At 48.3% G+C, this 12,201-nt stretch overlaps 7 protein-coding genes across 7 annotated transcripts in view; 5 read left to right on the forward strand and 2 right to left on the reverse strand.

The window, feature by feature from the left end:
- Nucleotides 1-333: 333 nt before the first annotated feature.
- Nucleotides 334-1,970, forward strand: BBBOND_0302510 (GDP dissociation inhibitor rabGDI, putative; the record flags this gene model as incomplete). Its single annotated transcript, XM_012913079.1, is given in 6 exon segments — nt 334-358; nt 378-419; nt 455-547; nt 586-1,351; nt 1,511-1,873; nt 1,910-1,970. The coding sequence occupies 6 exon segments, from the start codon at nt 334-336 to the stop codon at nt 1,968-1,970; spliced, it is 1,350 nt and encodes a 449-aa protein (XP_012768533.1).
- Nucleotides 1,971-2,194: 224 nt separating this feature from the next.
- BBBOND_0302520 (SWI/SNF COMPLEX-RELATED protein, putative) lies at nt 2,195-2,983 on the forward strand (the record flags this gene model as incomplete). Its single annotated transcript, XM_012913080.1, has 4 exons — nt 2,195-2,357; nt 2,396-2,518; nt 2,554-2,669; nt 2,705-2,983. The coding sequence occupies 4 exons, from the start codon at nt 2,195-2,197 to the stop codon at nt 2,981-2,983; spliced, it is 681 nt and encodes a 226-aa protein (XP_012768534.1).
- A 303-nt stretch (nt 2,984-3,286) lies between these two features.
- BBBOND_0302530 (SWI/SNF-RELATED MATRIX-ASSOCIATED ACTIN-DEPENDENT REGULATOR OF CHROMATIN SUBFAMILY C MEMBER 2 (SMARCC2), putative) lies at nt 3,287-4,192 on the forward strand (the record flags this gene model as incomplete). The annotated part of the gene is made up of 1 exon (XM_012913081.1): nt 3,287-4,192. The coding sequence occupies one exon, from the start codon at nt 3,287-3,289 to the stop codon at nt 4,190-4,192; it is 906 nt and encodes a 301-aa protein (XP_012768535.1).
- Nucleotides 4,193-4,389: 197 nt separating this feature from the next.
- On the forward strand, nt 4,390-5,328 carry BBBOND_0302540 (hypothetical protein, conserved; the record flags this gene model as incomplete). Its single annotated transcript, XM_012913082.1, has 2 exons — nt 4,390-4,492; nt 4,643-5,328. 2 exons carry the CDS (start codon nt 4,390-4,392, stop codon nt 5,326-5,328), a joined length of 789 nt encoding a protein of 262 aa, XP_012768536.1.
- Nucleotides 5,329-5,699: 371 nt separating this feature from the next.
- BBBOND_0302550 (40S RIBOSOMAL PROTEIN S17, putative) lies at nt 5,700-6,284 on the reverse strand (the record flags this gene model as incomplete). Its single annotated transcript, XM_012913083.1, has 2 exons — nt 5,700-6,095; nt 6,282-6,284. 2 exons carry the CDS (start codon nt 6,282-6,284, stop codon nt 5,700-5,702), a joined length of 399 nt encoding a protein of 132 aa, XP_012768537.1.
- Nucleotides 6,285-6,857: 573 nt separating this feature from the next.
- BBBOND_0302560 (Met-10+ like-protein, putative) lies at nt 6,858-8,384 on the reverse strand (the record flags this gene model as incomplete). Its single annotated transcript, XM_012913084.1, has 6 exons — nt 6,858-7,099; nt 7,135-7,788; nt 7,874-7,975; nt 8,010-8,101; nt 8,139-8,219; nt 8,278-8,384. The coding sequence occupies 6 exons, from the start codon at nt 8,382-8,384 to the stop codon at nt 6,858-6,860; spliced, it is 1,278 nt and encodes a 425-aa protein (XP_012768538.1).
- Nucleotides 8,385-9,804: 1,420 nt separating this feature from the next.
- Nucleotides 9,805-12,201, forward strand: part of BBBOND_0302570 (hypothetical protein) — a gene marked incomplete at both ends in the record, with an annotated part of 3,123 nt that continues 726 nt past the window's right edge. The window contains one exon of the mRNA XM_012913085.1: nt 9,805-12,201. This exon is cut by the window's right edge and continues 726 nt beyond it. Coding sequence (XP_012768539.1) covers nt 9,805-12,201 — 2,397 coding nt within the window.

Genomic DNA, 12,201 nt, shown 5'->3' on the forward strand with positions numbered 1-12,201 from the left:
GAGATCGACCCCGCCTCTGACTCGCGTTATATCACCAAAACACGGCCGACACCCTTATCTGCACCGTGCACATAAAACAGTAAACGCGCTGTAAAATTGCGAAACGGGTTGGCCGATCATCAACGGCAACTACCTCGTGCGCCGATATGGACACCCGTATCCGGGGCAATGCAATAGGAGCACAACACACCTTCTGATCTTTTGATCACCAATCAGCTAAATATAATACAAAAGCGGTACCGACGTGTTCCGCCAATTTGTTTTGGGAAATAACGGCAATTCGGGTTAACTCTGCACATCCAAGATGGACGCAGTTTACGATGTAAGTTCACGATGCCGAAAAGAGCAGCTCCTTCAGGTGTGTGTCTGTGGCACAGGACTCAAGGAAAGTATTCTGAGCGGGCTTCTCTCCCAGAGCGGTAATGAGGTTCACAGCCGCAAACACACCTTGCAGGGAAAAAGGTCCTCGTGATGGACAAAAACTCGTATTATGGAGGAGAGGCCGCGTCACTCAATCTTACAAACCTGTACAAGCGCTTTAGGCCAGGTGCGGATTAAAGTGATGCGCTGGATAACCGCGAGCAGGTACGGAACCGCCAAAGGAGTATGGGCCAAACCGTGACTGGAATGTCGACCTCATACCCAAGTTCGTTCTCGCAGGAGGCACCTTGGTCAAAATACTACGCGCAACGGAGACTTCGCACTACCTAGAGTGGCAGGTGCTTGACGGCAGCTACGTGTACCAGCACCAAAAGGCAACGCTCTTCTACGACGAAAAGTTCATCCACAAGGTTCCGGCCACGGACAAGGAGGCACTCCAATCGCCGCTCATGGGTTTCTTCGAGAAAACCCGGTGTCACAACTTCTACCGATTCGTTGCCCAATTCGACCACACGGAACCAGAAACCTGGAAAGGCCTCAACCCTTTCAAGGACACCATCAAAGCGTATTACGACCACTATGGACTAGAGGAAAACACGGTCGATTTCCTGGGACACGCCGTGGCACTACACACGTGCGATGACTACATGAACGAACCAGCCTTCATGACCATTCTCAGAATGAAGCTATACATGGACTCCTTGATGAGGTTCGGGTCGTCACCCTTCATATACCCTGTGTACGGCCTCGGAGGCATACCGGAAGCGTTCTCCAGGAGATGTGCCATTTACAATGGCACGTATATGCTCAACAAGCCTATTAATGGCTTCGAATTCGACAGCGAAGGAAAGGTGTGCGCAGTGAAGACCGCAGAAGGGGAGACTGCCAGGTGTTCCATGGTGGTATGTGATCCCACGTATGTCGTTCACGCGCTGCCGCACAAGGTCAGGAGCGTTGGAAAAGTCATTAGGTGAGCTACTTCGTAGGAGTGACTCGTTGTGTTCGCCCACGAGGCGCATTGCCACCGCTACATGTCTTAGCTGACGTGGCATTAATGCTAGCGCATAATGTGTCAGGCGGTTGTCTTGTTTGTACGCCGTTTTACCTGCCATCAACTCACACTGCGCAGATGCATCTGCATCCTCGGCAATCCGATCCCAGACACCAACGACGCAACATCGTGCCAGGTCATCATTCCGCAAAAGCAGCTCGACAGGAAGCATGACATATACATCACGCTCGTCTCACACTCACACGGCGTTGCCACAAAGGGAAAGTTCGTATCTCTTATCTCTACAACTGTGGAGACCGACAACCCCGAAAGCGAAATTGAGCCTGCCCTCAAAATCATTGGGCACATCGAAGAGAAATTCGTGCAGGTCTCAGACGTATATGTTCCCACGGACGATGGCACCAAGGATAACATTTTTGTTTCGGAATCGTACGATGCTACCTCCCACTTTGAGTCGGCATCGAACGATGTGCTACAAATGTGAGTTGGCGATCGCCGAGTTATATTTGGACACAGGTACCGTGCTATTACGGGCAAGGAACTTGATCTGACGGTCGTGGACCGCGACGACAATTAAACCAACGACCGCCACTGACGGGAGTCTGGCTGGACGAACCGTCGAAATGGGTCCCAACGTTGCAACCTAACTGGACACCGATGAAATATAATTTTGAATACCAATAGATGGAAAACTTACAATGTTAGTGTGTAAATTAGAACTGCCGCTAAAGAAGCAGCTGTGTGTGCTCGCTCATAATTGCGCTATCGCCAAGCAGCGTATAGTAGCACACAGTCGACAATATGCCACTAAGGCGGAACTGCTTCGTCGAGTTTATGAGACTCGAGCCAAAGCGGGATGAACGGGAAGACGCAAAGTGCCGAATCTCAGCTCCAGTACAACACTGGTATGATGAAAAGGAGCTCAACTGCATAGAAAGGGAATATGTCGCCAGCATTTTACACGGTACGTGCAAACTGTAACGAATACGACGGATCTTTCAGATTACTGCGCCAATACGGACGATGCCAATAGCTACTATGTAGACATACGGTCGAAAATCATACAGCTTTACAACCGGGACCCGGCAAGGCATCTAACATCAACGGACTGTATACGCTGTATAGGTATGTTACATTGGACGGCCAAACAGATTAAATAGATGCCGACCCGTCCACCATCGCAAAAGTCTACTGTGTTCTCAACTATTGGGGACTCATCAACCACGGCGCATTGAGACACCTCTCTTCAGCGGATGAATACCTGCACCAATTTAAAGTCAGTACGATGCATATATCTTACAAGCCGTGCAGAGGGAAATTGACACCATATCGCATGCATCTAGCGACGCAGACGTCGGCATTGCTCGTAAAGAAGTTGACGGAGCTAGCAACGTAACACCAACGGAGAATTATTTGGATTGCGTAGATGCCATCAATGCGCCTTTCACGTTAGAAAGAAGTCTGATGGATCGAGAAATCTCAAAGAAGCATCTACCACAGCGTACATGTCAAAGCTGCCGTTCTCCATGTAAATACATGTATTACATGGTTGAAACTCCCGCCGATGGTATGTTTACGACGGTGAACTAGAAATGTGTAACTGTGCTTCATGTGATTTCAACTACAAACAATAGGGATTCTGAAACGCCCACTTGTAAGGCTATTTTATTTCGTTCCGTCGACTATAAAGACGCCACTTTTTTGATCTATGCCTATGAAATTGCATTATTTCATGGTTCTACACTTTAATATGGTTTATAAATTACTTATAAGTGTATAATCGAATATACAGACAGCCTGGACAAGTATAAGGAAGATGTCTGGTGTTCTCAGTGTTACGCCAACTCAAAATACCCACTACAAGTGCCCAGGAAAGCACTGGTAAATGTTATTATGCCAGTAGGCGCCAAGTGGTCGAAGCATCCATTCGTACCAAGCAAGTGGAACCGTTCCCGGCGGGAGAAGTTATACAACGCCATTGACAAGTTCGGAATGGACTGGCGCATGGTCCAAGAGGAACTGGGTGACGAGGTAACTGTTAGGGAGTGTATTTATCATTTCGTTATGGCCCCTCTGGAGCGTGAGACTCGAGGAATCGTGCGACTTCCGGTATGCTTTAGCCATATTGTGGATGGCAAGACGGATCTCCCGTTCTTCACCAGCCCAAACACAGTCACGGCCTTTCTCGCCTTTTGCGCATCCACAATCAGCCCCGTTGTCGCATCTCAAGCAGCGAAGACCATCTTAAACGATGTCATGAAGCCAGAAGCATGGCCACCCGGATATGCGAAATTTGAAGCGGACGAGAGCATTCAACGCCGAGATACGAAAAGCGCGGCAACAACAGAAGCCACCTGTCACACAACTGTAACTCCATTACGTAATGACAGGAAGGATGCAGATGCTGCAAATGCGAACAAACTCCACGGATTCACGTCCAATGAGCATGAAGTTAAAGGGGGGAAACAGGCCGAAGCAAGCGGGACCGTTGTCGCACAAGACAAGGATGCGGAACATGATGCGCGACCGAATCCAACAGTTCCGGATACAACGCTGTTCACGGCATTCGAACAAGCGCTGCAAGTGTCCACAGAAACCTGCGCACGCTTGGCTGCAATGGAGCAGCAAAAGATAGATGCCGTGCTCGCCAGGATTATTGATCTCAAAATCAAAAATCTCGAGGAAAAGATGAAGTATCACGCAGGTTCCGAAGAGCACATGGACAACTGCAGGATACAACTGGTAAGATACAGCAGCCTACAACTAACTTGGTGCAGAGGCATGAACTATCGCGAATAATACACTTCGACACCTACACATGACGGGGATTCCCCGTGTAGGTAAATTAGGGGATAAGGTGTACCTGGTTTACACACTTTTAATTATCAAACTACTGTACAGTTAATAAACGCGATGCCGAAACATCGCACATGATGGGGAACGCTATACAGCTATTGTCAACATAGAAATGAATTCCGTAACTTTTTGCCAATTTAATGACAAAACAACCTCTATCGACTATCCTCGCCGGTCGAGCGCGGGAGGTGTGGCGAGAATCCATACGCCGGGCTAGGCAAGACATCTTCGGCAGAATCAAAGGTAATAACGCCATGCCTGTGTATTATTCCGTGGTATATGTATACTGATTCATAAGTGCTAGCGTAAGAGCTTTTACAGCCCAGTATCTCTATTTGTTCAGCGAACTTACGTCACTTGTCTTCACATGTTCAACCTAACATTTGTTTTTAGGTATGCCTGGAGAAAATGAATGGTTAAAACCACTTAGAGGTAGAAGCAGGACTCGCTGGTATTGGCCCAGCAAGTACCTGCACATGGATTTTACCTTGCAGCATTATCTTGCCATGCAACTCAAACGTATGGAGGCAAGAGAAGACCACCCGTCAATAAAAAAGCTTTGGGATACCGTTCGGATCTTTGCAGCCAACAAGTCACATATAGAAAAATTTATGGAGACTGTCGATCACGAGACTTTTACTAGGTCGGCTACACTACACGATGCTCAAGCGCTGTTGACGATGATTGGGGAGAAATCAGGTGGACAAGAACAATTAAATCCCGCCACAAATGAAACACTTGATGCTGATCGGTTTAGACCGTTTGTACAATACGCTCTAAGTCCGTTACGTGGTATCCCCAGACATTTGCAAGCCTCAAATCTCAGAAAAAATAACACCAAGCTCCGTCACATGCTCGCTTCCGACGGCACCATTACTAACCTCTGGACGGTTCGCAACCGTTTCGTAGATGCGTTGTATCTCAGGAGACGTGCATATTATCTTGCTAAACTGATGAGGAAAAAGCCCATCAGCGAGACAATACAAAAGTATCGCAAACACTTCACTGTACACCCAGACCAAAAGGTTATATGGCCAGACAACAAAGGTATATCGCAACATAGCTGGCCTTCGAGATAATCTGTGGTCTTAGTCGCTGTGAAGACAATTTAGGGACGATTTATGTATGGTTAAGACACAGATTTGTCCGAGCGCTCACTGCTCAATGTAACCAAAGTGGGTACATGAAGCAAATAACACTATCATTGTATAATTTTTATGTCGCCATGGCGCACACCAAAAGAGAGCACATATCAGGAGTACGCAGCACATAAGTGGCAGATCGAAATAAATCTGGTAACCATAACCAGCTCCACAACCATCATCTGCGCAGTCCACAGTTTCGCACCCCGCATCGTAACCACCGGGAGCCGACGCTGTGCAAAGCAAAGTAGTTATGTTATGCCGATTATATCGCTGTTAATTGGCGGCGGTGGCCAGCGCAGCGCCGCTCAGTAGCGCTGGTGGGCACCCTCGCCGTGCACATTCGCGGTGATGACCTTCACGTTCGGAATGTTGATCTTGAGGAAGTGGAGCATGTCCGCAGTGTCCTGGTCGATCTGGATCAGCGGCACGTCCACCTCAGAGTGCTCCGGCACGTAGTCCATGCGGCGCTCGCGCTCCTCCTCCTGCAGCTTCAGCGAGATGCCGCGCACGGGGCCCTTCTGGATGCGACGCATCAGGTGGGTGATGAAACCAGCAACCTTGTTGCGCATACGCTTCGACGGGATCTGCGCAACCTCCTCAGCAACCTTCTTGTTGAAGTGGAAGTCAAGACCAAGCTTCGCGTAGTACTTCTCCACGATCTGACGCGCAGCGCGCTTCACGGTCTTCGTACGCACGCGACCCTGCACAAACCATCAGTGCGGTTCAACACGCAAACGACACGCAGACTCGCTGGACCAGGCCGACACGGCAACTCACGCGGCAGGCGAACCTCCACACCGGCCTATACAACACCGACGGCCAGCAACACAGGCACGCAAGCAATAAAACAGCATACACGACCGACGTAACACGTAATAGCCACTCACCATTTTGACCTTTATACGATAGTACAGACTACGGCACTCGTACCCCTTCTTGTCGCGATATCGTCTTAAAAACTGCGACACAAGCACGCCTCTCGATGCCGCAATGTACAAAAACAATTTGTGCAGCCGCCAACCAGCCGTCGCAGCCCGCTACCCGGCGAAGCTACCGCGTCAAACGACCTGTGGGGACGCGGCGTCCACCAGGGACTCCGGTAGAGTGAGGACTCTAGGCACACTTTCACTACTCCGCATCGATGAATCGGTACGTGTTGTGTAGGAATATGGTCAGCTGCGCGGGTGACGAGCGATTGGCGGCGAGCGCCCGTAGTGTGCCGGTCTCCGGATGAGGTTTCACGTGACCCGTGACCACCGCGTCTGTATTCCGTGAGGTGTACGTGTTACGCTAGCACATTGAGGCGTGTAAGCCGCGCCTTTTTGTACAGACCACCAGAATCAATGCAATACGCGCCGCGGACCAAACCACTTCATGTTAATGGCCAGCACGCATATGTTTGCTTCTATGTTTAGTTTCGATGTCTATGTGGAGTGTGCCGTCTGCTAACTGTGCGTAGACAGTCACTGATCCGAACACAGCAGTTCGTTAGGCGCATTAAACTCGATACAATACATATGCTTTTTCGGCGACACATCTCTCACCCTAGTGATCTTCTTATGCTCCACATTATATCGAAGGACGTTTTCCATTCGTTGGTTTATATCCAACTCCACATTGTCGCTGTCACTGAAGCAATAACAATGCACCATGCATGTGCGCAGACGCTCCGCTGGGATGTGTCGTGCTATGCCTCGAAAAACGTCTGCAAAATATTGCCACCACCGATGTAAGGCGTACCCATAAACTCGATTGCGTCCTTCGGCAAATTCATAACAAAGTGAATTTTAGATTCGGGTTGCAACGTGTGATCCTTGACCGATGATACGTCCCTGTCCAGAATGCCATATTCAACAACCGTCTTCGCGAAATCACGCGCGTCCAGATTGTATGGGTGCACTAAGTGGGTAAAGTTGTTTAAAGCTGCATTTATACCAATGAACCGAGCCCCAACAGGGTTAAGGTCGTTAGCGAATACCAAGCACCCTTTCCCAGCCGCATACATGGCAAACGGGCCGACACCTGCAAACATGTCCACCAAAACGTCACCCATATGAAAAGTGTCGCTGATGCGCTCACGCTCTTGTATCAAACGAGAGTTCCAATATACATTTCGGAAGTCGACCTTGAATCTATACGTGTTTTCATGCTGCACCGCAACCAGGTCATCCACGCCACCCAAAAGCTCAAGCTCCATAGTACGAAATTCGTTGTCCACCTCCCTCACTTTATTCACTACGGTTTTAATGTGCTTGTGCTTGTCTAACAAAATCTTTGCGATAATCTTCTTCGCCCATAGACGCTCGGCGGGGAGGTTCAAGTGAGCGATGTGACCCACCGTCTCGAAGCTCACCATTACACCATGTGAGTCACCCAATAACCTCAAGCACTCATCTGAAAGATATTATAGAGGCAATTCGCAAGGGGCTTGCATTTGATATATAGGCGCCATTAACACGTATCGCAATTAGCGGCTTACCAATAGACATGTCAGCATATTTCCTCAACGACGTGAAATTATGGTAAGCCACTGCTTCCGCTTTTATCATATCTTGCAAATCGGAATCTAGACTGTCCCAACCTGAACGAAATGCACAATCAAGCAACTGAAATACCGCGCAACACGTATCGACGAGCGTCATCAGGAATTTCATAATCCCCCCAACGGGTTGTTGCGAGTATCTTTTTGTGATTCTTTGCGAGCGCCCTGTAATGACCTATATGCTCTCATCACAAAACCATACCTGAAGAAACCTTTCTCAGCGAACTTCGTATGATGTTCGGTTTTTATCGCCACAAAAACACAATCTTCTTCCGTCACATAACTACGACAGAGTTACAATCTTAATAACAAAACATCTGCATAGCCAACGTTTCACTCACTTTTCCAAGTCTTCTACCGATTCTACCCGCCTAGATTCTGATGTGGTCGACGCCGACGAGTGTATGTCGTGGCGACGACGTTTCATCAGCCGTCCATCTGCCTCCATCGTCCGCGCAGATTCCAGGAACGAAACCACCCGAAATACACGGGTATTAGAAAGTGAAATCGAGTTGGAATAGCATATTGAACACCAAAGAAGGTTTAATGATAATGAAGTTAAGCTTAAAATGTGGTACATATCCAATGGCCGCCTCTGCCAGATTGTAGACACCACGGCGGTCAAAGCTATGAATCCAGCGACACGATAAACGCACGTCGGACCTGTGTCGCTTAATTGTTGTTATATAAGATTTAAAAACTTTCAAATTCATGTATAGATGTGCGCTTAAGGCGGCGGTATACGGAATAAGGTACACAGCGTCGCTGCTTTACAACGTCGGCACACATTCTCTATTCTCACCGGCGTATGTACAACTATACACGCGGTAAACATTCATGATTGACCTTGTATATCAGAGATGCCTAGTTGTTAGACACCTTGGAATCCTCTGTATTACCGGGTGTTTAACACATCTTTCGGCGGCGCCCAGTGATCGAATCAAAGTCGCATGGTATCCGGTCGATCGATAATAGACCAATCTACTTGTAATATACTAATTGCAAGTTACTACCACATTTGTAACGCCGCGGATACGACGCTTGTTGCATTTTGAATTCCTGTTGTAAAAATAAGTTGCTATGTATGTCCCGAATTTTTTTCAAGAATATTAGCAGTGCAGTTTCCTGGTTGTATTACAAGTTGCGTGGCCATATAGATTGTTTGTGTTGAGCAATTATCCGTTGGTCTTGTATATTCACCACGCCGGCCTGGTTGCGATCAATGTGAAACGGCTGATAGATTGTTATGAGGCACGCCTATGTGGCTGCATCACTGAGGGTAACGGCGAGCTATGGTGAGGCTCGACAATGAGGAAGCGGGCGCTGTATGCAAATTTGGCATGGCAACATAGGCGCTGTCGAACGCCAACTGCCATCACCACGCAGTAGCTGGCGTGGAAAAATATACCATGTGAAATTCTCATCACATCGTTCATTACGATTCACGTGCCCAGGCAGACATGATATCTACTTCTGTCATGGCAATTTTTTCGACATCTTAGATGAGATGGTAGACAGCAAGTTGTACTCACTTCTAGTCTGTCTGCTAGCACAGCTGCAGCAAGCGGGAAATTTTGGCTGTAGTATCTAGCGAAAATTATGGATCCAATTTCACAATTAAACTAAACAACGGACGTCACTTTATTCAATAGCCTGTAACCATTACTGTTGAGAAACTTTTCAGTACAGGAATAACACCGTTCCCTGGCAAACAGGGTTCAAAAAATATCAACACCTCTTCCAAGTTACCGGCAGATTCCTTTGAGGTAGTCGTTGCATACGCCATTTCGTCAGAATCGGTGGCAACATCATTTGTCACTGCTTCACAAAGTTGGGTTAGACTTCTGAGTAACCACGAGGCTGCGATGATGGTGTCTACGTACCAGAGGTTCACCCTCTCGTGGGCCCTGCTGTCAAGTCTGCTTATATGTTGTGAGCTTGTACGCGCTCAATTGGACCCAGAAGACACTAATGACAGGCCGATATCCTGGCGGTTCGATTCTTCATCCGTACGCCCTCCTCTAAATCCCCGTAATATGGAGCAACGCGACGAAATGCAGAGAGTAGGAGCTGTTGCCGACGATGCCAAAAGATACATCGTTATTGCAGAGGACGCATTGAAGATTGTTTTTCCTCAGTCGAGCACGAACAACTTTCACGTCACCAAACTGCTCTTCGACGCAAATTATGCCAATAATGCCGTAAATGTGGGCCGATGGGAAAACATTAGAGCCATGGTTAAAGCGATTACCGATGGCAATAATACAATTCGAAATGCTGGATTTCATCCTGCGCCAGTAAAGACTGTAAAGACTGGAGTTTTCCAATCTGCCACCGTGATGCAAGATTTCGACGGCTATCAAGAGTTGATATCTCAGATCAACATTAATTACTTGCGCAAGTACCTCGACAATTTGATTAGTAGTTCAAAGCTCTACATGCAACTGAAGATGCTCAAAGCACTGCCTCCATACTTGTTGAACGAAGTCGAACCTTTCATGCTTATCAGGAAACTGAGCACTGTATACAGCATTACAGGGGTTTATAATTATACGGGGCTGATTAGTGAGGCACTGAAGGCTTTTACTGACGCAGAATCTCCGGAGTCCAAAGAATATAAGACTTGGATTAACCACCAAAGGGCTCAATTGAAGGAGCTGGCAGCATTGCTATTAACATACGACGTGGATAAGGCTGAAGAGGCATGTTCCTCATTGCAGTGTATGGGCTACACCAACAGTGCCAACGTAGCTCTGTGGTACGAACTCTACTCGGCCATCGATGAGCAGACCGTGCTGATGCGATCCTCTGACGAGCTCAAAACAGCCATTCATCTGACTCTGGCGAGGCGCGGAAATACATATTATGATTACTGCAACCTCAGCAAGATTGCATGTATCCTGTCGAGTTTGCTCCCGCAGCGTGTTATGACTCAGGAGGAGCGCCATGAGTTCGAGGCGAACATGAACCGCCTACGTGCGTCAATGATGGCCGCGGGCATCAAAATCGATGCGTCAGCACCAACGGCAACGGATGAATCCATAGTGGATCACTTCGATCCGACGACACCAATCAACGCCAGCCGAACGGAACTGACGCTTTTCATTGTTTACACCAAAAGTATGATGAGGGATACAGTAAAGGCTCAAAAATGGATCCGCACTCACCTCTACAATGTGGCCAATGGGGAAATTATTCCACGTGAGTCGAGTGGTAAGGATGATTGGAGAACCGAATTTGATAGATTACGCGGCACGTCTGATATAATCCAGGAGATGATTGACGCTTCGAGGGTATTGAACAAGGAAAGTGACGTATACATCGACAGATATCTTACATCCTCGGCTAATGGATACATTACGGAATATGGAGGCAATTTGATATTAAAAAAGGCGCACCGTGTGATGTCAAACACTTCGGCTGTGCGCGGGCTCATGCTTGATTTTTACGCACGCCTCAACCGTACATTTGTGGCAAGGGAAGCGCAGATGAAGCTTTACGCGTATCCATCGCTTTTGTACGAAGTCGCAAACCTTGTGTCCACTTCGTGTCGGGCTCTAAATGCGTACCTGACTCCTTACATGGAATTGATCGGAGCGGTGACTATGGATATGGCCAAAGCGGATGCAGCCTTGAGTTCTGCACCCCCTTCTGTGTCCTCATCAGATAGGTTTGAACATATGCGCGCAAGGTACCAGAGCCTCAAAGATGACGTGCAGCTCGTTTTGAATCAGTTCGGTGACCTGGGTGTGAATGCGGAAAGAATTCTTGGGCTGTTGCGGTTTGTGGACGGAAATGCAGTGTCTGAGTCAGAGGATAGCAGGGAGCAACTGTGGTACTCGTACTTTGAGCTGAGAGAAGACATTCATAATGGAATCCTGTTGGGTTCAGCTTTTGAAAGCATCAGGTACAAATGCGAGGAAATAAGCAAATTTGCAGATGAGCTGGCGGCGCTCGTTGACGGGGATGGAGGAAGTGGTGAGGCGTCGCGCCGAGCTACAGCAGTGCCAGGGGAGTCGACCGAAGACTCCGTTTCTGGTGATGCCGCTAGTTCTGATGAGAGCGCTGCAGATGGGCCTGTGGATGCTGCTTCGGTTGCAGGCGGTGAAGTTGTTGCTCCGACGGAAGCAGAACATGGCGATGCGGACGGATCATTGGCCGAGTCGGATGGTAGAGATGGAGCTGATGAGGCGACGGGTAGCGTGCCTTCGGAGAGAGCGCAGGAAGCAGTCAGTGCGTCGACTAACGATCATGTAACTCCCGAG

This window comes from Babesia bigemina, assembly GCF_000981445.1.
Source record: "Babesia bigemina genome assembly Bbig001, chromosome : III".
Lineage (NCBI taxonomy): Eukaryota > Apicomplexa > Aconoidasida > Piroplasmida > Babesiidae > Babesia > Babesia bigemina.